Below are 24,502 nucleotides of genomic sequence, written 5' to 3'. Positions count from 1 at the left end.
ATCAGTGAAAAAAACGGGGGTTTGAGACTCTAAGTCTGATTTTCCACTCCTCGACCCTCGCTACTTTCAGTATGCATTTTATTGATTACTGTATAAAACCTTACATGGGTGTCTGATCACTGCATAAGGAAGAAGGCTGTGGAGAATAAGGTTTCTTGCTACAAGCAGTGGAAACATTCTTTCTTCTTCAGGAGCAAAGCTGAAAACCTGTCAGTGTTTTTGGTAAAAATAAGTAACTTAGAGGTCCTACACGATATAATACAGTCAGCTTTGTGGAAAACAAATTATGCTGAGTTTGATACCTCACAGATGTTTGGAATTACAGGTAAATGAGATTAACACCTCTTTTCGCAGTTTAATAATAGTGAATAATAAAGTGGATGGTCTTTTTTCAGACTTTATTTTTGCAAATAGAGTTTCTGTCAGTGTTTGTCACATCTCCTAGGTTTACAAATTTAGGACCAAATTTGTTTTATGTTCACTAGGTAAGAAATGTGATGTGCTGTGTAATAGCTTTATTGTCACTGATACATTTTCCTTCATATTTTTAAAATTTTCACTATCCCTGAAACTAGGTGGACTATGCTGTCGTGTAAAAGTGTTAAAATACATTTAACTTTCTGTGCTCTGTTTTTGTTTTGAGTTGGTTACGTATGGTAATAGTGACATGGCTATCTGAATCTGTTACAGTGTGCCTGAATATTACGACTACAGTCACGGAACAAGTGAAGAGGCTTATGACAGCTACGGTAAGGTCTATTCTATCTTCAGCAAAAGTGTGAAATCAAAAGAAAAACCCTGTCACTGACAGCTCAGAAATTACTTCCACATACTTTTCTTTCTTTCTCTGCTTTTACAAAGACCAAACAAAATGGATTTGTGTAACTTTAGGGTGAGGTTTGACTTACTGAAGTAGGACCAGAAAATTGGACAGATCAGTTTTGATCAAAATTGCAAAGCCAATTAATCACAGTCACAGATCAGTTTAACAGCAACACTGAAGTTTCTGAATACTGCCTGAATATATTTCACAGGTTTAAGTTTCAGTCTGCTTGATGTGCCAACAATACTACGCATCTGTTAGTCATATGCATCACTTCAACCACAAGTTTTGTGAGATTGTTGAAATATAGACTTAATCAAAGTGGAAGGAGAGGGTGCTGTGCCACCATGGGAAACCCCACTGCACCAAGATAAAGGAGTATCTCATGCCACATAAGGCAGTACAATTGGAGGGAGCGCTGTACTCTTTGCACCTCCCTACGAATCTGCATCTGAGCTGGAATAGTTCCTCTTCACAGGAACTGAGGCCATGAGAGGTGTTGCTCCAATGTGTACAGCCCATTTTCTAGGTCTGTTGTTTGGTATTAGTGATGTGTTTTGATAACTAATTAGACTCTAGTCCATCTTTTCCTATAAATACTTTTTCAGTACCTTGTACCATCAGATGGCACAGTGAATCTCACTCTGACATTTTCACTGGAATAATAGAGCAAAGCTGACTATTGTCAGCTTAAAGACTGACCCTAGGACATTCAGCAGAGATGACATGCTTGATTTACTGCTGCTAATAAAGTATCGTAAGTTTGCATGGTGACTTTCAAAGCATTGTGAAAATGTGAGCTGCTGGAAATGACACTGCAAGTAGAAGTTACAGTAAGGGGTTATATAATGATTGCTGCTTGAAAGAAATAAATTTATTCACGCAGCTGTGAAGCAAATATCACTGTAATGCAAAGTTGCAGTTTCCTTTGTTTTTGTTCAGAAATCACAAGACATTACTGAGACATTGTCAAAATGATTGCATTGCATAATCAGAAATAATATTTTGTATATTCAGTACTCGAGATACATTTGAATAATACAGTGTGCAGTCAAGCACATTTTCAGTGCTAATCAAGTAATAATAATAACTTATCCATATGAACGTGTGTGGTTTGGTTACTCTTTCGTTTCCTTTTTGTACGTACTTTTTTAATACCTGCAGTGAAAGACCTTTCCTCCCCTCTACAGATGCTCTCTCCACTCCTCCTCCCAGATGCATTGCTAAGGTTTTGGGCGATGCACAAAAGCATGTCTGAGCTCAGCAGTAAGAATTACCCACTGTTTAACTTTTACCTAGAGTCCCCCCACGCTGAATCTCCATGTGTTTGGGCAAGACATTTAAAGTAATATCACTCTTCCTTCAATCCCTCATTTGTAAAACTAGAAGAATATTACTTGTTTTCCCAGCAGGGATTTTGAATGGACTAATTAGCTAAGGCTTCCAAAGTGTTCAAAGGGTGAGATCATGATTAAATTTATGCTCAGCATTAAGCTACTTTTTTTTCCATTCAGTAGCTGAAATGAACTCAAAATGCCTGAGTTTACATTACTAGACTTGTCTTAAAATACATGGTTGAAAACTGTGGACTTGCTTTTTTGTTTAAGCTGTTTTCTGAGCTGGCATTTGAATACAAAGGTGTGGAATAGTTTTAGCAGTAACCTTAAATAAACTTAAAAATGGAATAATATTCCAAATTGTGATTTTTCTATTTTCTGAATTCAGACACATTTATATGTGAGTGTTTGTGCTCCTGTTGGTTCACTTATTTTAGCAGATTAGTGAATTTGCTAGTTCTCTGATCAGGAAACCTGTGTGTGAAATTCCTTCATCCCAAACTCACCACCATTTATCTGAGGAGGTAATATGAGTATATGAAGCTATAGAATATACATTTAACTTCCTTGCTGTCTGAATTCTTGGTACATATACTGATGTTCTCTCTGTATTTGACTTTTTCAGTGCCTCCAACCCAGCCACTAAAGAGTCTGGTGCCACCCCTTCTCATCCTCATGTCACTTTTATCCTAATTCTCTGTTCCCAGAGAACTGTTCCCAGTTCTCAGCTTCTCTTTCAGGATGTTTTGCAATTCATTGTGAGTCTTCTGAATCCATTCCACTGTATAAAATCAGCTGTCCCTACATTTTTCACCATCCTGCAGAAATCAACAGTTTCTTCCACCCCAGTTCAGTTTCACACCTTGTTTTACTTTCCACAACAAGGCTATATCCCTCCTTTACAGTTATTTCTGGCACACTTCTGTAATTCAGAATTCCCCCAAACTCTGAATAAGACTACACACAAATGGTACATGAACACAGAACAGGTGTCCTGTTGTCTCTTAGACATTTTGTGTAATGCCTTGTCTTTTCACCCTTATCCCTTTCAATAGCAGTATCTGAATTATCAAAAATTGACTAGCATGGCATTTCTTTATTTTCTCCTCTGCCTCCTCTTGCTTCCAACTTATCTTTAGTAGAGTACAGTTCTCAATCCCGAGAAAGTGTTCTTTTATTCTTTTTTATGAAGTAGATTCAACCAAATAACAATGATACTTCAAACTTAAAACTTTTTTAAAGTATAATATAGAGCGCTCTGCATTTTGTTAAGTATTATGCAGCACCATAGTACTCCTATATCAGCCGCCTGCTATGACTTTTCTTTCAATCTGGGCTCCTGAGAAGTAGTACGTGTTTTTTGTCTCATGGGTTCTTCTATGCTCCTTTTAAAAGAGCTCATGGAGAGGTCTGATTGGGGGGCACTGTTTCCTCAGAAGTTCTTAAGATTTATGCATTTATGGATTGTTCACAGTAGGGTTGTAAAAATCACAAGGGTGTTTCAGAGCAGAGCCCACTTGAACACCTTGTTGTCCTCAGAAAGTTCATCTCTCTTTTGATTAGATGGAAGTACTAAACAAGAAAGGGCCTAAGTCACTTATCTGAGGCTGGGCAAGATGAATTCTTACAGGCTGTTCACTGCTGTAAAATCCACAACTTTAGTTAACTGCCTTGACTACTTGTTCAGTTTCTGATGTGAAGGTTCCTGAGAATTCAATCCTCTCCATATTCAACCAAGGAATCTCCCAAGACAAGAGCAAAGTCAGCTGAGAGGGACATATGTAAAATCTCACTGTTTCCCATGACTTGGGAGTGTTCCATAAATGAAAAATCATAGCACAGACCCCTCTCGTGCAGTTAGACACTGAGACTCTGTTGTGACTTGTTATGCTTGCCACCCAGTTTTTCAGAAGAGTCAAAGTAGAGATACTTCAAAGCATTCCCTGCAGGAGCCTCTGGGCACCTGGAAGTACTCTACTAAGGAACGATGAGATTCCTACAAATTTTTAATAGGGCCAGGATTATGCAGCTACTGCTAGAGAACTTTGAAGATCACTATTCTGGGCTGAGGAACATAAATTTGGGACATATGCCCAAAAATCTTCTTGTGGGCATAGCCCTTGTAGGCTTCCTCATGTGAGTGATAAAGAAATATCTTTAGCATGCACTTTAAAACTAAAAGGCCAGTCACTTAAAGTACTGTACAATTTTCAGAAATATAAAGCATCCTTACCTCTAATCACACTCAGTAAACATTTATGTTTACTTATGTCACTGAGGGTTTTGATATCTGTAGATGTGAATTTAAATCTCAGAGTCTAAACTAAGGTGTCAGTGTCATTTTAACTTCGTGATGATGCTTATGTTTTAAAACAGAAGGCATGAAATTGGATTAATTTATGAACAAAAAGTTTATACTCATTGCTCTCATTATACTTTATTAATTTTGTGGTTTCCTTTCTGGCACTGTTGTCATCTAAGGAGGAACCTAGTGAAAACATGAATTTAATGATTTGTCTTATAAATTGATTAGGATAAAATGTACAACTAAAACATTTGGTAACTAAGAACCTTTCCTGCCCATGTGTAATTCTCAATACAAGTGTTGTGCTGTGTTAGGTCATTTCAGAAAGATAACGACTTGTTAGCAAAGCACATCCAACACCTCATAAGCTATATTAATTATATCTGACCAGTCTCACAGTTTTTTCATCTGAATCCTTTTTATCCCTTACACTGATCAGAGCACTCAATGTTTTATTTATCAGATACTGTTTCTGTCTTAGTTATTCCAAAGGCTGGGGACTCTAGCAGATGAGCTCTGCCAGTTTCTGCTCAGAAGTTGAAGAGGCTCCTGCCTCTGCTTCCAAAGGCTGAAATTGCCATAGCAAGGATGGAGGAAAGTAAGAGTGTGCCTGTTGTCAGATGTTATAGTTCACAGCCTGGTGCATATACTGCCTTGTGTACTACTTGAAAATTATCGCGATCTGTGTTTTATGCCAGGTCATGAACTGCAGTATCTCAGACACCAGTACGCATGGACTTCTGTTGCTACTACCAAAAAAGCAGAAACCTTAGGTAGAGGGTGAAAGGAGAGGGTTAAAGTCTATAACCTCCTAAACCATCACAATTAAATTAGAATAACACCATCTGCCAAAGGCCTTAGGCAAGAGTTAGGAAGGTTAATCTGTACCTTGTCTCCTGCACAAAGAGAGAAGACATAAGTGAACTCCACTCACACTCCTGCTGCTATTCAGGAAAAGCTTGCAAGGCTGTTTATTGCATGTGCTGCCGTTGCAGCAAGGAGGCATTAAAATGTGTTCTATCTTTACTAAAAATCTTCAAATGTGCACATTTTCTCTAATTACCACATTTTGTAGTGCATATTCTACTCCAGTTCAGCATTAAGTGCTCACTTGTAAACAACTGGTATTTGGTTTTAGGATAATTCCATCTTTAATTAAAATTGGAGAGTATAACTGTTTGGTATAATTCCTTTTAATGAAAGACATCATTTAAGTTGTAAAATGCTGCTGAAATGATTTAACTGACTATTTCACAAATAATTCCCTGCCAATCACTCAATATGAGAGCTTTGCAGTTGTGATGACAATTAGCTTACTAAGTAATGCCCTACACAGACAGCACTTTGTAAACAAATTCTTTATGGGGCTTTATAGGGCTAGCAACTGAAAATGTACAGCAATGTTCCAATACTGTTTTATTGTCTTGTTTATTTTTTGATTTTATGTTTGTCCTCAAGAGTGTATTATCTAGTTTGTTTTTTTTAAGAATAACAACAAAAATAATTTCTGCTGAACAAGTAAAAGTGAAAATGAATATATAATGATGAAATTTGGGGAGGCAAGAGCGTATGGAGGGTTCAAACTTCAGGAATTCTGATAAATAGGTTGACTGAAGAGCTGTTACCTTAGGAGACATAAATTCTCATACTTTGTTAAGAGACAAAAGAATGCTCATTTCATGGAGATACTCAAGTAATACCATCCTAGTGTGAAATAAATGCTATATTGATTAATCTATGCCAGTGACAATGCCAGATGAAGCCATCCTGCAATGTATGCAGAAAAATATTTGTAAATTTTGAAAAAGCACTTCTTAGCAATTGCTCTGCAGGTGAAGATAGGTTTGTTCAGCCTCCAAGACCAAGTTCCTTCTTAATTTTTAATAATAACTTTGGTATTATAGGTCATTGGTCCTAATATTTGTTATGCTCAGGGTGGTAAGGGTTTCTTACCCTATTTTTTTCTTGCCTAGTCCCATTTAAGTCTTCAAAGGCAGTAAATCAAGTGCTCAGATAAGGTAGTGACTGATATGCAGATGCAAGAGGCATAGGTCTGATTCTCCTCATTAGAGTGTTTGACTTCACATAGCTTGTGATTACAGACAAGATCTTTACTAGCACTAATTAATAAAGACTTACTAATGTGCACTGATTATTCATTTATATGATCTGTGTGTACACATTTGGTATCTGATAGAAAATATCACTAGCAACATACCAAAGAAAACTGTCTTTGTTTTCTAGGTCTTGGAATTTTATCAGTTCTTTGATTGGAGGAATAACCTTAGCTGTCCCCCAAATAATATTCATTCCTTCAAAAGAGATTTATGATTTTCATAAGATCATGATTTTGAAACTCTGCAGGAAAAGGAGCACTTTTTGAGTTCAGCTGTGATGGCTGCTGTGGGGATGATACTAAAGTTATTGCTGTTTTGTCAAATTAGTGTCTTAATTAGGCTATAATTCTTTAGAAAGTTCCATTTTTGAACCTGTCACATTCTTTTAACTGATTATATATCCTAAAACTTTTGTGCTTCAGTTATTGTGCTACAACACTGAAAAAAAAAGCCACACGTAGCCCAAGAAAAGAGAATCCTTTTCATTTATAGCGACTTGTATTTCCTCTATTACTCCTGAATTACAATAATTTTCTATGCCAGAATAAGAATAACTGAATCATGCGAAACTTTCCTATGTAGTATTTCAAATGTAATTTCACTGCCTTTCACTGTGGGAACTGTAGAGCTGGAGAATCTAAGACAAAAGTCCTGTAATACTGATGTGCATGTAGTGTTGACGATCTATATAATTTCAGGCACAGTATATCACTACGTTTCATGTTGTATTACCATAAAGTAATAGAAAATTATTTTCTCCTGAAAATAAGAGAAAAATAAAACTCCTTCCGCACTGTCACTTTCACACTCACCTCACAGCAACACTGGTAATAGTCTGTCTCCTCCCTGTGTGGCAGTTTCTCAAACTAGTTAGCTGTGAACTCTGATGCTGCTCCTTTCCTGTCTGAGGCAGATGGTCACTGCAAAAGTGGCTGAAGCCTTGTAAGAAATTATTTTCACTGGTAGTCATTACTGCTCCTCTTGCTGACACTACTTAACCTGCAGGGAGAGCTGGCAGAGTGGAGTCCATGAGCACTCCTCATCTGCTCCAGTGCTAAGTCAGCTGGAGGATTTCTGCGATTGTCCACGATCAGTTAAAGCCAGGGCAGCTCACAATACTGAAGTAGATTTGGAGTACTACCCATGCAGCCTAATTTGTTAGCCTTCCTGAAGAGAAGATACTGTCAAGTATATGGACAGTAGTTTTCTAAAACAGTTACAGCTAGTTCAGTAAACAGACTATTAAACCACAGTTTTCGTAGCATTTCTGGTTTTTAAGCCATATATATTGCATATGCAGTGGGTTTAGTAAAATAAGTGATATTTAGCATGGTATAAGTAAGCATAGTGGGTTTGAGCCTGTGTTTTGAAAACATTCTTTGTCTTCTGACAAGTTTCCACATTTCAAATAAGAAAGGTACCATTTGTGATTTGAAAGACAGCCACTTCAGCTATTCTTCTCAAAAAATTATGAAATACAGAGATATCAAGTCAGAAAATCCTGTGCATGTTGCAGGCTTTGCAGATAAGCAAAGAGAACAGAAGAGTGAAAAAATAAGCAAATGCTCTCCCTAACAAAAAAAAAAAAAAAGACAAAACCTGTTCTTGAATTTTTGCCTAAAATAATACGTACGTGTCCAATTATGACACAAGAAAAATGCAGCTGTATTTTCTGTGTGGATTTATGGGGTGAAATCCTGGCTTTGTCAATGTTAGTTGAACTTTAGTCATTAGCTTGTGTAGGGCAAAGTTTCCAAGTGTTGCTTAATACTTTGTCTCCACCCATCTTTTCACGGAGGGGGAAGTTTGGAGGCTTACTAGAAACTCAGAACAAATTGAATTATCCAGAGAAAATAATTCTAATTTTCAGTGTTCTCATTTTAAAGTTAAATGTCTGGTTTCTATTGGGTCTTCTGCTCAGTACAGCTATAGTACTTTTCTCTTACTGCTCAGGCAATTAATTACATCTCAGAACACCCCAGGGAGGCAGGCATTCCTGTCTCCTTCTACCAGTGAGGAAGCCATACCACAAAATATTAAACAATTATCCAAGGTCACTGAGCATACAAGGAGTAGAGCAAGTAATCACAATTCCTGAATTCCATTTATGCTCCATCTCTAGTGCAGTGTGCATGTATACAGTATAATGACCTTGCAAAGAAGGTAGAGATTTTTTTCCTCATTGGAAATAAGACTGTTTTATTCTGAATTAAAAGCAGCTTCTATTTTTCTAATAACACTAGAAGCTAAATGGCAAATCAAATTAAACCATTATCTTAATTGCTGCTATATACATCTTAACTCTCTAAACAGAATAGCTCTTTTTATCTCTTCCTGGCTACCTGTCCCAAAATAATTGACCAGAGATGAATAAAATTGTGCCCAAAAATTGTGGGCAATACTCAGATGTTAAATAGGTTACCAGGAAGAAGATGTGATCAGGCCTTTCTTATTACAGGGAATCAGCAATGAATAAAAATGTAAAATTATTAGGAAATAACATATTCATATGCAAATCACATGCTGTTAATATGTTTTCTTTTTAAAGCATCTGTTAATATGATCTGCCTTTTAATTACTTGTATTGTGGTCCTCTTTGAATTTGTGAGTGAGTTTTATTCAATGCTGGAAAATTCCATGCCAAGGTTGCAGAATGCTGACTGAAGAGCAGAAAATAAGTGCTCTGAATATGTGGTTTTCTTGGATCTTGTACTAGAAGACATTTAAGCGTGTGATGATAGCCACTGCTTGGGGTAGAATTTGGGGGTAGATGGACCACTATGAATTTTTCTGTGCTTTCAATAGTACACTGGTAAAACAGTAAGACAGAAACAACTTCATATATACCTCTCTGTTAAAAATGATACCATTTAGTGACCCCACATTCAAAGGAATTTCACAGGTTAAAAATACTATGACCTCTTTTTCATTCTGACTCTGCAGTAAGAAAAAAACTAATTTAAAATTCTGTATTTCAACAGTAGAACAGAGCTACTGAGTCTACTAGCAATTGATCAAACAATAATCTTTAAAGATAGTCTCAGCTAATATATTAATAATGTCTGTAATAGATACCCACAGAATCATTAAGGTTGGAAAAGACCTTTAGGATCATCAAATCCAACTATAAACCTAACACTGCCAGTTCACCACTAAACCATGTCCCTAATCACCACATCCAGACCTCTTTTAAATACTTCCAGGGATGGTGACTCAACTACTTCCCTGGGCAGCCTGTTTTAATGCCTGACAACCCTTTCAGTGAAGTAATAGTTCCTAACATCCAGTCTAAACCTCCCCTGGCACAACTTGAGGCCTCTTCCTCTCGTCCTATCACTCGTTACTTGGAAGAAGAGATCAACCCCCACCTCGCTACAACCTCCTTTCATGTAGTTGTGGAATCCAATAAGGTCTCCCCTCAGCCTGCTCCAGACTAAACAACCCCAGTTCCCTCAGCTGCTCTTCATAAGACTTGTGCTCTAGACCCTTCACCAGCTTCGTTGCCCTTCTCTGGACACGCTCCAGCACCTCAGTGTCCTTCTTGTAGTGAGGGTCCCAAAACTGAACACAGTATTCAAGGCGTGGCCTCACCATCATTGAGTTCAGTGAGATGATTACTTCCCTACTCCTGCTGGCCACACTATTCCTGATACAAGCCAGCATGCTGTTGGCCTTCTTGGCCACCTGAGCACACTGGTGGCTCATGTTCAGCCAGCTATAGACCAACACCACCAGGTCCTTTTCTACTGGGTAGCTCTCCAGCCACTCTTCCCCAAGCCTGTAACTTTGCATGGGATTGTTTTGGTCCACGCGCAGGACCTGACACTTACCCATGTTGAACCCCATACAATTGGCCTCATCCCATCAATCCAGCCTGTCCAGATCCCTCTGTAGAGCCTTGCTTCCCTCAAGCAGATCAGCACTCGGGCCCAATTTAGTGTCATCTGCAAACTTACTGAGGGTGCACTCAATCCCCTCATCCAGATCATTGATAAAGATATTAAACAGAAGCAGTCCCAACAATGATCCCTGGGGACCACCACTCGTGACTGGTCACCAACTAGACTTAAGTCCATTCACCACAGGTCTTTGGGCCTGGCCAGCCAGCCAGCTTTTTACCCAGTGAAGAGTACACCTGTCCAAGCCATGAGCTGCCAGTTTCTCCAGGAGAATGCTGTGAGAAACAGTGTCAAAGACTTTACTAAAGTCTAGGCAGACAACAACCACAGCCTTTCCCTCATCCACAAAGCAGGTCACCTTGTCATAAAAGGAGATAGTTTAGTCAAGCAGGACATGCCTTTCCTAAACCCATGCTGGCTGGGCCTGATCACTTGGTTATCCTGTACATGTCATGAGATGGCACTCAAGATGATCTGCTCCACAACCTTCCACAGCACTAAGGTGTAGGCTGACAGGCCTGTAGTTCCCCTGATCCTCCTTCTGGCCCTTCTTGTAGGTAAGTGTCACATTTGCTAACCTCCAGTTAACTGGGAGCTCCCCTGTTAGCCAGGACTGCTGATAAATGATGGAAAGCGGCTTGGTGAGCACCTCCACCAGTTTCTTCAGTACTCTCTGGTGGATCTTATCCAGTCCTGTAGACTTGTGTGTGTCTAGGTGGTATAACAGGTCACTAACCTTTTCCCCTTGGATTATCAGAGCTCTATTCTGCTCCCCGTCCCTGTCTTCCAGCTCAGGGGGTGGGTACCCCGAGAACAACTCGGGGCAAAGACTGAGACAAAGAAGACATTAAGTACCTCAGCCTTTTACTCATCCTTTGTCACTATGTTTTCTCCCACACCTAATAAAGGCTGGAGATTTTCCTGAGCCCTCCTTTTGCTGCTAATGTATTTATAGAAGTATTTTTTAATTGTCTTTTATGGCAGTAGCCAGATTGAGCTCTAGCTGGGCTTTGGCCCTTCTGATTTTCTCCCTGCATAATCTTGCTACACCTTTGTAGTCCTCCTGACTTGCCTGCCCCTTCTTCCAAAGGTCATAAAGTCTCCTTTTTTTACTGAGTTCCAGCCAAAGTGCTCTGTTCAGCCAGGCCGGTCTTCTACCCTGCCGACTTGTCTTTCAGCGCGTGAGGACAGCCTGCTCTTGCATCTTTCAGACTTCTTCCTTGAAGAATGTCCAACCTTCCTGGACTCCTTTGCTCTTCAGGACTGTCTCCCAGGGACTCTGTTGATCAGACTCCCAGACAGGCCAAAGTCCGCCCTCTGGAAGTCCAAGCTGACAGTTCTGCTGACCCCTCTCCTTCCTTCTCTGAGAATTGAAAACTCTGTCATTTCATGATCGCTGTGCCCAAGACAGCCTCCAATCATGGCATCACCCACAAGTCCTTCTCTGTTTGTGAACAACAGGTCCAGTGGGGCGCCTTCCCTAGCTGGCTCACTCACTAGCTGTACCAGGAAGTTACCTTCCACACACTCCAGAAACCTCCTAGACTATTTCCTCTCCACTGTATTGTATTTCCAGCATACATCAGGTAGATTGAAGTCCCCCACAAGGCCAAGGGCTAGTGATCGTGAGGCTAGCAATCGTGAGACTTCTCCCAGCTGCTTGTAGAGTAATTCATTTGCCTCTTCATCCTGCTTGGGTGGTCTGTAAGAGACTCCCACCATGATATCTGTCTTGTTGGCCTTCCCCCTGATTCTTACCTATTGTCAACCCTATCATGACCATCATTAAGGTCTAGACAATCCAAACACTGCCTACATACAGAGCTACCCCACTGCCTTTCCTGCCTTGCCTATCCCTTCTGAAGAGTTTATAGCCATCCATTGCAGCACTCCAGTTGTGCGAGTCATCCCACCATCTTTCTGTGATAGCTACTGTATCATAGCTTTCCTGCTGTAAAACAGCTTCCAGTTCCTCCTGTTTATTATCCATGCTGCATGCATTTGTGTAGAGGTACTTCAGCTGGGCTGTCATCTGTGTCACCTTCTTAAAGGAACACCCCTTGATTCCTTTGAGGTGTTTCACCAGTGTTCCCCTCTTGGCTCCTAGTACCTCAGTAGCCCCTAACTCTTCTGCATACAACTTCAGCTGTGCTCCAGTGAATCCAGCACATCTTAGAGACAGAAGCTGAGTGCCCTCATTAGCACCCCATCCCTCTGACCTTAGCGTGTTGTCCCTCAGCTTGTCGGGGCAAGCCTGACATTAACCCCCTCTCTCTTCAAGCCTAGTTTAAAGCTCTGTCAGTGAGCCCTGCAAGCTCATAAGCAAACACCCTCTTTCCCCTTACAGAAAGCCTTGTGCTGTGTAGGCCACCCTGTTATCAAAACAACCAAAATGGTGGCGATGACACCAGCCACAGAGCCATGCATTAATAGACTGGTTGCAACTGTTCCTTCCAGTGTCACTGTCTGCAACTGGAAGGAGAGAGGAGAAAATAACCTGTGCTCCAGAGTCCCTTGCTAGCTGTCCCAAGTCCCTGAAATCTCTTTTGATTGCTCTTGGACTGTGTGTTGCAGCTTCATCACCTCCCACGTGGAAGAGCAGTAATCGGTAATAGTCTGAGGGCCGTCCCAGGCCAGGAAGTTTCCTTGCGATGTCCTTAACCCAGGCCCCAGGGAGGCAGCAGTCTTCTCTAAGGGGAGGGTCTGTCTAGCATATTGGACCCTCTGTTCCCCTCAGAAGGGAGTCGCCTACAACTATAACCCATCTTATCTTCCTCGTGGAGGCAGTTTTGATATGGGGGGTAGACCTTTCTAACCCTGGGAACACCACTGGTATAGATGGACTGTTATCCACATCTTCTGTTGACTAGTATTCCACCTGCAGAGCCTCATACATGTTATCCAGTAGCACCTGGGAAGGTGGGGTGAGCAAGGAGGGTGTGTGCCTGCCACCCTGAGCGTGGACTTGCCTCCATTCACTCTTTTCCTTTGAGCTACTGCCTTCAGTTTGGTGTGGGAGGGATACAGGAACCCCTTGATCTTGGGTTTTTTACTGGAAGTATTTATATAACTCAATGAACACAGCAGCTAAGTGTCAATATGAATTGTAAAAAGCAGTGCAAAAATACTAACATATAATTTCAATCAATCATAAACCAAGGGTGCTGATTGCCTGTGATAATAACAATTATTTTATGTATCCTAAAGGTGAGCTTCAAATATTGATTCAGAGGGAGCATACAGCAAATTGAAAGAAGTATCCAAGGCTTTGCCCATTACTTCATATTTCTTATCAAAGTAGCCACCAAAAGATTTGCTGACACTTGTTGCCACACCCAAAGCAATCCTCATGCTCAAGCACACTCAGATTCCTCAACTATGAACTATCTTACGTTTCCATCATGCTGCCATAACTTACACTTTTAGTTTCTGAAAGCGAGCATACAATATTTCTTCTTAGCTAAGAATGGCAGTGTCTGAGAGATGTTGCAAGTTAGCAGTAACACCAAATTCCTGGAAAAACTGGACCCTCGGCCCTCAGTTATTAAGCTGCCAGTGTGGATTTCTTTTCAATCACAGTCTCTGACACTTGATAGCACTGCAGGCAGTCAGAAGTGAAAAGGATGGGGGTGAGAGGAGCCCGCTAGAGCAGGACAGGACAGCAGGCTGGTCATCGCCAAGGGAGCGTGGAGATTGGACTCCACAGGGTTTCTTTGTGCAGGAGTCAGAAGGAGGAAAAGGAATCAGCATTAAAACACGATGACAGCCCTGCGTATTCCTTCAGCTCTTGGGCACACTGATTGACAGACTCACTAGCAGTTCTCCCAGTTGCCTTTCTCTCACCGAGGCTACCTGCTTTTCACCTGAAATGCCTCCCAGTTTCCACTTCATTAACATGTCACTTTATTAAGATAAAATATTTCCAGGCTCTCTTTCCTGTCCGTTTTGGCACAGTCTCTCAGAGAAAGACCAGACTCCACTTTCTCATATGTTCTGAAACACAATGGAACTCAGCCTGGGAATCAAAAAGGCTGAAGGGTATTTCAAGCTTTCTGCTACCCAACAAGCTACCCAAATCTCTGTGTGACTACTAAGGTAGTCTATATGGCTTCAAACCTTTAAGACTATTCCTGAAGATAGAGTTTTTCTATTCTCAGGAGCCACCCTTGATGCTGAAAGAAAAAAGGTTACCTTGCATTGCTGGAACTGAGGTATGAAAAAGCAACTTTGCACATCAAGGAACCTTTAATTACTAGGATTCAGATATATTGTTCTTCATTAAAAATCCCTGTAGGAAAAACCACTAATAATCTGATTTCTTTTTTGGCCTGGCTGCATCTTGTAATTTATTGGCATCGTGTGGTTCAGAGAGCCTTTATAGTGTTGCTCCTTATCATCTTTCTTTCTCCACAATAAATATATAATCCTTTACTGCTGTATGAGTGGTAGAGGCCAGTGTTTTCCCAGTTGAAAGCTGTAATCCCAAAACTTTCAACTATGTTTTGGCTATGGATTCACCTGTTAATGCAGTAGGGACTATCATGCAATATCAACAAGAGCTGTTAGCTGTAAACCATCCTCTCATGTTTTGATGATGGTACTACCAAATAGATATAAATAAATTGTGACCATCATCCTTCCTTGTTAAAGTTTGGAATCAAGCAAATAGGTCCACCATGTTAATGGAAAAAAGAGCATAAGACACTTGTACCACAAATTATGTTTCTGTTCTTGTTCTGTATCAGAAGCTGGTACAGCCACAGCAGCAATTTACTTTAAAACGCTGTTAGTCAAGGAAAAACAGCTTCTTCCAATGGGTAATATAAAGTAATTTTTTACTATATGAGCACTGCCAGAAAGACTGTATGTTTTACCTTTTTATGAAGGTGTTTCACTCTGGAGGTGGGGGAGGGGACTCGAAGGGAACAAGAAATTGGTTTGTCTTTGTGTTGTACATTTAGTGAGTATTTTTACTACTTTTGTCATTTTCATTTATATAAATAAAGCTTCTCCTTTTTTATCTAAATCTTAGTTCTCCCCAAGGCCTCTCTGTAAACGCAGTGACACTTCAGCAAAGGGTAATTGAAGCTGCAGCACATTTACAGCAAAATGCCATTTTTAAAGGGTGTAATGAAACATACTGCAGAGGCAGGATTTTTAAATTCACTATATGGGAACTGATTCCCTGTAGGAACGAGGAACCTGAGGACTTAGGTCTATATCATATTGGCTGCCACTTCTTCAGCCCTCTAGGCAACAGCTTTCTACAGTAAACTTTGGTTTCATGTGACCATAAACCCCCTGATCTTCAACAAGACAACATCCTGAGCAGCTCAAAGGAAAAGAAAACAAATGGAATGCACCAAAAAATCACAACAGGAATGTTTCTTGTTCCATAGCAAGATCAGCTGTTACCAAATCTGCTCCAGAGATGTCCACTCCTAATACATGCTAGCCTGAGCCTCACTTTAGCTCTGCAGCTGACATTCCCCCTCCCCAAGCTTTCCCCTCACACCCCAAGGCAACAGATAATGAAATGTAGTGGCAGAGAAGATGTCTTGCAGAGAAGAAATAGCTCTCAGAATTTTAACAGGAGTTTTATTTTATATTTTCAGTTTTCATTTATCTTTTTACAGAAGTAATCTTTCATACCTGTTTTAACTGTTCAGTATTTTAGTCTACAGTCAGCTAATTATTTTCTTAGTGACCACAAAAGTCAGCAGTGATTAGCAAAAACAAGATACCAGCAATAAAATCGTGCCCATTAAAAAACAAAATCATTAACTAAAATGCTTCAGTTCAGTCAAACTCTTTTTGTATTACCTCTGCTCACTCCTGGAGTCTTTGGAATATAGGTAATTTTTTGCAGTTGTAGATCTGTAGCAACATTAAATACTCTAATTAGTCAGGTAAAAAAATGACAGGTATTTTGATTTTCTAAGAAGGGCTACTGTGTTTTGTTTCCTACTAAAAGAAATTGTATATATGGTGAATTTTATATATTTGGGGAGAATTCTTAATGTCCTAAAAGTCTTTAAATATTATTTTAAAAAATAATACTGGGCAGCAGCAGCTTTTAAACTTCAGTGGTGAATAGCCAGAAAGCATAAGTCTTTTTTAACATCAACAATGTTTTTATTCCTTTTTAAAATGAAATCTGGACAATAAGGAAGTCAATAGATATCTAATACTTCATTCACACTAGAAGAATATCCAGAACATTAGTAATGGTTAACTGTCTTAAACTGAAACTGGAAAGACATCTGCATCACAAAACTTTGAACACTTTTTTACAACTCTGATGTGAATGGAGGGGCAAATTCACCCCTTGACTCTGGGAAATATAGTTCATTTCTGTGAAGGAGTATCTGAGATGAGGAAGTTAGTGGGCCAGTAACACCTGTACCCAGAGAAGCAAATGAAAGTTATCAGAAGATAAGAGGCAGGAAATAAGCGTCCTCTCCAACCTGCATTTGGGCCCATTCATAAATCAATATGATACCAACATGCGATAATATTGTGTGTGTGTGCCTGCACTGCTGGTTGGGCTGAGGGCCTGGATCTGGTCTATGATCTAATGGCCCAGCTGACCATTCACACTCAAAATTCACTTGAATAAATAATCTGACCGCAAGCAATCCCTACATAGTATAAATCATGCTCTACCCTGTGATAATTTGGGGAATTTGCTTCATCACTGGCAATATCTCCAGTCACCAGTGTCTCCCTTGGTGAAAGACCATTTGCTGGAGCTTATTTTACTTCATAAGCTCTCAGGTTTTGCTTACTGCTTCTCAAATAAAACATGGCATCTGACCCTGAGCACTGTTTCAAGTCAATGTAGTTTACTTTGCTTTAAAAAATACATACACTATTTGCACTAATGCAGTCACTCACCATGCCTCAAATGAAAAGGCGTTTTGTGAATCTACCTCTTAACTGAAAGCAAAGGTGTGAGGGCTCTCTTAGTTTCAGAGGAAGGTGAAACATTAATTTACTTTCAGTGTTGATTTGAGGTAACCCATTTCGCTTTTCCCTGAAATGGAGGGCACACAAAATGTTGCCACTTTTCCATTCATGGTGTAGATTCTTCAACCATAAAGCTCCCCAACTATTCTGCAAGAGCTTCTCTATACTAAATATCAGTAGCTTTGTACTTTTCCACCCACACAATATTTAAAGACAGTTCAGTTTCCCTCCCACGGCTAGAAGACCTCGTTCTCCTTTACCCAGGAGGACTTACTGACCTGCCAGAGAAAGAAATTATGACTTCCATTTCCCATGTGGGTGGACAGTATGTGGCCCTATCCATGTTGGGTAAGATTTCAATTTCGCAAAGTTTCTGCTGATAGGATGAGGTTTTAAACTTATTTACTCACATACTGTGTTAGGGCTAAAAGTGTGGCATGACTGACAGCAAAATATATTGTATTATAAAGGTTTTGCAAATAGTATGCTGAAAATGTAGTATCAGCACACCATTCCATACATGTAGCTAAAATGTCACCATATTGCTCAAAGATTCCTTTGGAACTTGGACTCTAACACATGCATATAAAAAGAAAAATTCAAACAATTGGTTTCTGTGCTTGTACTATGCAACAATATCACTACCATGTATTTGGAATCCTATATTATTATCAACAGACACATCAATCAAGATGCAGAAGAGAAACAAAGGCCTCTGTATGTATTAGTTTCCTGGGGACTCTTGTCATCTTAAGCTCATCATAACCAAATTATATGAATAAACTATTTAAGGAGAAACTAGTGAAGATTGAACTTTAATAAGTTATCTATAGGAACTGAGCCCAAAGCAATCAAAATATGGATCTTTTACTGAATTCTTGTTCTGCTTTAGAAGGTATATTTATGAAGTCTTCACTTTAGAGGAAAATTCTGCTATCACTCTAAAAAACTTGCTTTAATAAAAGAAAATCTGTGACAAGTCTTAATGCAGATGAAGAATTTTTCAGTTCTTTTTTATATTTAAGGCCATCATTCCATTAATCAAATAGCTGACTAAATTTAAAGCAGTGTAGTTAGCCTTCATTGAAATGTATGAATAGTACAATTTTGGTTTTTTAATATTCTCACGTACTAGCCTCTGGATTTTATTTTGCAGAGAAAGCTCTACTCTTGTTTAGGTCATTCTGTTAAAAAATTGAACAATATTCTTCAATGCTTTGAGTGAATTGCAACAGATACACTACTTTCCAAAAGTTATGAATCCATCACTGCTTTCTGGCAGTGACCTGACACTTGAAAGCCCAGTCTGTCCTTCCAGTAGTGGGGATGGAATACAAGAAACAAAGGAAAATTAACTGAGGTTAGATTCACTCTACAGGTACATCAGGAATCAGATTGAACTCAAGAACATCTCTGCTTGGCCTATTAGAAAATAAGTGAGAAAGGTGCATGTAACGTGAAAAATGTAGTAAAAAGCCATTCTTCTTGGCTATGAGCAATAAATATTTTTGCCCCTGCTCACTGTTGCGAATATGTCCCACACTGGCTCACAGCTTATCCCCTTGCACCTGGGAGTTCAGCAAGTTTCGCATTTATAGTCCATATAAATGAATTTTATTGACCATGCTGAGTCAGGAGTACTCATTTCAATGCTTGGTGGCTGAGTGGGGTAGCAAAAGTCTAAAACAAGACCTGAGCAAAGAAAATATGTTCTGAAATGTTAATTTCTTCACAGGCACTTAAAAATTTTGTATGGATCAAAGCAGAAAATTTACGTACCTCTTAAAAAACAGATATAACTGGATTTTTAAATTTATGGGGCAAGGGCTTCAAATGTTTCAAGCCTTCAGCAGTAGTTCAAGGCTGAATAGTTCAGCTTATTACTGTGTTACCTATTTATAAATGAAATAAAATAGCCCCACTTTAGACTTAGGAAAAAGGATCTGTTTCAATATACCAATCAATTAGATTTGTTTTGATAGCAATAGCAAGTATACTGTTTCATCATCAATTCAAATCTTCCTTTCCCTTTCCCACTGGCTTCAAGTCACCTTCCAATCTTTTAAACTCTTCTCCTTTCAATCTCTGCTTTTTATGTACCTTAAAAGGTGTTCTTTTTTTCCCTAGCATCAGAAGGCTTGACCTTTATCTTATATTTTACAAACATTAATACGTTACGCATACCTGTAATACAAACATGTTGATCACCGATAAAATAAAACAATACGGAAAATAACTAACATTTGCTGCACTGATTTCTGAATAGCTTCTATACTTCATTACAAAGAGATAGACAGAATATCATATAACTTTGAGGGGGTTTATAGAGATTTTTAAACTTCACCGTGAAGATGTGTATGTCAGATGTCTTCTATTACTATTGTAATGGGGGTACTGTTGCATTATGATGTGATATAAAATAGATTATATACTGTGACTTCTGCATTTCCATTTTAATCACTGTACGTATGATCAGTTGAAGTCAGTGGAAGACAAAGCCAGAAATCAATTGACAATCCACTAGCTGATTTAGGAGAGAGTTCATGTTTAGGTTTCCACCACTGGACCACAACTATAAGTAGCTTCCTGTTTGTTCCTTTGGAGGGCTTAACTTCCAGAAATACCTTGCCTTTGGAAACAACAACAACAAAAAAAGGATTTTTAGAAGCTTTATAAAGACTGACCTAGCCTTACAGTTTTTAACTTATTCTTCCTGAGCATATTTCATTCACACAAATTTGAAAAAGTACTCTAAAGATAATGCAAAGTAAAAAGTTTTTTTGCAAAACTCTTTTGCTTAATGTAGTAGCTTCATTTCTACACATTAGTTTTCTTCCATTATTTTCTTACTTTTCGTCTCAAATGGAAGTAAAAAATCAAATGTATTTCTATTATCTTTTCATGATTCAACTCCTCATCTTATTAACATACCGACTGCATTAAATATTATTCACACTGGTGCTTTAACTTCTCTGCTGAAAGTGAAGGAGTAAGGTTTTTTTCATCCTGAGATAGACAGGTTGCCTTTGTAGAGAAGTAGAAAGTTAGTTTTTCCATAAGATTTTGTGGGAGCATAAAGAAATGGATCATAACACCATCCTCATTTTATTTTTCTAAAGCTTTCAGCCAAAACCCTCGAGAATTTTGACAGCCATTAGCAGTGGCATCATTTTGTTCTTTCAAGTTTAGATATTTACAAAACATGTTTTTCTCTTCTGTTTTTAGCACAAGAAGAATGGGCCACAACCCGTTCCAGCCTAAAGGCACCACCTCCAAGGTCAGCCAGAGGGGGTTACAGGGAACACCCCTATGGTAGATATTGAAGGTCCTCCTCATCTGTGACCTCATCTCAAAGACAATTAATAGCCTCTGGTCTCCACATAAACAGCAACAAGACAAGTAATAGTCCATTTCTTTTCTATCCTAGGGATTACTGCTCATTATTATCCTATGTACTACTTGTATTTCCTATGACATTGGAGTGACATTGGCATTAGTATTATTTTATAACACGGACTTAAAAAAACAGAGACAAAAAAGCTTTGGCAAGCATTGTCTATAAATCATTCAAAGATGATGTTCTGTTGGTTGTATTCATTGCTGTGTGTAACTTAAAAAGCATGACACTGTTACAGATCTTGAGTCTCTCTACATACTAGCTAAGGCTGAGTTTTTGTTTAGGGTTGCTGAAAGACTGTAATGATTCTTTTTTTCTTTTTTTTTTTTTTTTGAACCAGACAATAATCAAGCTGTAGATAAGATGTTTTAACCTGTCTTTTTTAATATATGTTAGTTTAGATTAAGATGTTCGATATTAAGTTTGTAAATTTAATTTTAAATGCTGTTTTAATGGGGTTGAAAACAAGCAGCTACTGTATGTATGTAGCTAACTGAATTTGTTCAGTGTTTTAACCTGTATTTGTTAAAAAAAAACTCACATAAAGTTCCATGTGTAAGCTTCTCTAAATAGGAAACCATAATTTTGTCAAATATGTTTGCCATAATTTGTCAATAAAGCTGAAACCTTTTGTAACAAACTAAATTTGGAATTACTTGTTTTCTAGCTTAAATGCCTGCTTTATTTCTTTTTCAAGAGATGCCTAAAATGTTTTTTATATAAAAATTACAAAAATGAACCCAAGCCTGTTTTAAGATTTTTTGTGTAAGACTTTAAAAGTTGTATTAATAACTTTTGGTTGTTAAATAATTTAAAAGTTAACAAACTAAACTGTTACATGAATCATGGTTAGTATCCACTAATGTATAACATGTTAATGGAAAAAAATGCTTTAGAACAATAAATGGATTTTAAACTATCCTCTAAGCTTGATCTTGCTAAACACAAACTCTGATTGACTTGTTTGTATTAGCATGTCTCTCGAGAGAATGTAATGGAGTTTAAAGAGGTAAGATTACCACTTACCACTGTTAGACTGTCTAAATGCTAGTTCTTCAACCTTTGAGTTTCCCCGCACATTAAATATCCCATTCAACATGTAAGCATTGCATAGATTCACCTATTTGTTTTCACTCAGAAGAGTGCGTTGACTGCATTTTTCGTAGTATATAACAATTTGTCTTGATAAACAAATCATCAGTGTCACTGCCCAGTTGTTGGTACTCAACTTCAAAAACTTTATTTGTAATTTTCAGTGCTAAATATCACCGCCCTTGAAGGCAGTTTAGAGGGCTGATATTTCTTTTGAGACTATCAGACTTGATGGCTGATGATTATTAAGGAAATATGTCGCAGGACTCAAAGGATGACTAAACGTTAAACAGGTAACACTAATAGTAACTCTGTAATTTTGAGTATGCAACAGCAATGTTAAATATTCTCAGTTATTAAGTTACTGATAGTTAAAAAAGTAAACCTACCAAAATATAACAAATAGGACTATAGGCTATTAAAACAACTAATTAACATTAACTAGTGACAACAAAATTATTCTACAATATATAACCCTCAAGGTAATAAACAGAACTAAAATTAACAATAATAGTAATGCAACTCTTGCTAACAACAAATATATAACCTAAATTTTGATGACAAAAACAAAAAAAGAACAGAAGACTTGATGGTAGGGATGCCAAAACTGTTAATCCTTTAAATACAGTCTTTTTGTTTACAGTGGCTTTTTGTCAATGATGTGATTGGTTTACTTTTTTGATGAGAATAAAGTACAGGCCTATTGCTGTACAGTTTGTGAACAAATCTCTTGCAGCTGGAGTTGCATGCTAACACTTTTGGAATAGTTTATGAAGCATATGTTTTGTTGTTTGAAGTGTTAAAGTGAATTTAGTAGGCTACATGATGGTTACATTGAGTTTATTCTGTCTCACTATTTCAGGGACTCACAGGCACTGGACAGCTAAGCAGCAGATCTGCTGAGAAGTGGTCAGGTAAGCTCTGCCGCATCTCAGGGGTTTTTCCAACTTCCTGTTTTAACTGTGCATTTGTTTTCACTGACACAGAGACATGTATTCAGCTAGAGTTTTAAAATAAATAATTCTTTCCAGCAATGTTTCTCTGAATAGCAGCATAGTGACTGTGGTATAATGGCAATCAAAACATCTGCTTTTATATGGTATGATACCCTTCATTTAAATAAAAGAAGTGTTGTGGTCTAGCCTTTTAATGGTAAATATTAAGATGGTATGCTTTATAACTGCTCCTGCTAAAAACAAGAGCCGGTGTTTATTAAAAGCATGTCTACATTTTGGAAACAAACTAGTCACATGACATAGAAAAATACAATACTGGCTTACCTTTGCTTCTCAAAATATTTATCATTCCTTTCTATGACAAAAGTGTCTATAAAGACACAGGAAGTTTGTTATTTATTCTTTTGCTTGGTAGGTTTTTCTTTTTTGTGCTTTACAATGGCAGAGACATTAATGGTATTACCATGCAATGACATGGATCAAGGCATAACATTCTATATTTCTCTGTTAAATACATTTAAACATAAAGGTGTATCTTGGATAACCTTCTTATACAGACTTCAGATTATATATGAGATTTCTGACTGAAGACAAATGCCATTGCTGGAGGCATAAAAAAAAATCAGCTCAGATATTACTTCATCCACTCACTCAGAAGTGTCAACCTAATCACAATACAAAAGGTACAAATTCTCTTCCTCTCTTGTGTTTGTTAAACTAGATAAGAGTTAATAAAAAAGCCTGTTGATACTGCGCAGCAAATACACAATCCTAGACACATTTATTACTCTGGCATCTTTTCCGATGAGCGTGGTCTGGCAGATTTGACATTTTCCAGCTATCAGTGTATTCAATGGTTACTTACAAACCACAAGTTGTGTTGTATAATAAGATATAAAGGGCTTAATTTTCCTCTCCAAAGGGTTGCCTCAAGACCTTTAAAAATTGGTTTGGTTTATGTGCTACAACCACTCTGCAGGCCAAAGTGATATTACACAACATTAAGATTTGTCTGCATATTACAATCACATCAGTGTGAGTGTGCCACTACAGCAAAAAGCTTCTGTCTCCCCACCTTGGATATAGTTATACAAATGTGCTTCAGTCAATATATGTTATATCTATACAGACAAGAAAAACCCATTCCTCTGCTATAAATACAGTTTCATACCGGTATAACTGTGATTACAGATTATCACACATTATAGATTTTACTATATGGGTATTTCAGGAAATGCACATATGCCTTACTGAAATGATTAATCACACAAAACCGTGAGCAGGTCATACCTGATGTAAGGGAGATTCAGGGCAAAGTGCATAAAATTAATTGCTCACTTGTGCATCATATTTTTATGTGGGAGTAACTAGTGTGAACTCCTTGAGGAAGGACTCCAACAAATACAGCTTTATGCAGAGCAGTGTCATTTAATATTATTGTCTCAAAGTCCACTTGACAGCCATTATTTGAGTATATTAAAAAAATGCAGAATATGTCAGTAAAATGATGCCTTGTGGAATATTCTTAGAGAAGAACTATTTAGAAAAAGTGGGTTAATAACTCAGTGCAGGCAGCTGTTTATGCAAACATTTGTTCTATTGATTTT

At 38.2% G+C, this 24,502-nt stretch overlaps 1 protein-coding gene across 2 annotated transcripts in view; it reads left to right on the top strand.

The window, feature by feature from the left end:
- Positions 1-22,853, top strand: part of KHDRBS2 (KH RNA binding domain containing, signal transduction associated 2) — a 369,498-nt gene extending 346,645 nt beyond the window's left edge. Inside the window, exons 8-10 of one of the 2 annotated variants that reach the window (XR_012659538.1) lie at positions 691-749; positions 20,676-20,849; positions 22,802-22,853. Coding sequence is in view for 1 of the 2 variants with exons in the window: in XM_075087030.1 (XP_074943131.1) it covers positions 691-749; positions 20,676-20,773 (157 nt within the window). In the remaining variant the exon portion in view is untranslated. Of the gene's footprint in view, positions 1-690; positions 750-20,675; positions 21,493-22,801 lie in introns of those variants that run through there. The other variant, XM_075087030.1, reaches the window with a different exon arrangement.
- The last annotated feature ends 1,649 nt before the right edge of the window (positions 22,854-24,502 follow it).

This window comes from Phalacrocorax aristotelis, chromosome 3 (assembly GCF_949628215.1).
Source record: "Phalacrocorax aristotelis chromosome 3, bGulAri2.1, whole genome shotgun sequence".
NCBI classification, from domain to species: Eukaryota; Metazoa; Chordata; class Aves; order Suliformes; family Phalacrocoracidae; genus Phalacrocorax; species Phalacrocorax aristotelis.
This window is presented reverse-complemented; position numbering and strand designations above follow the sequence as displayed.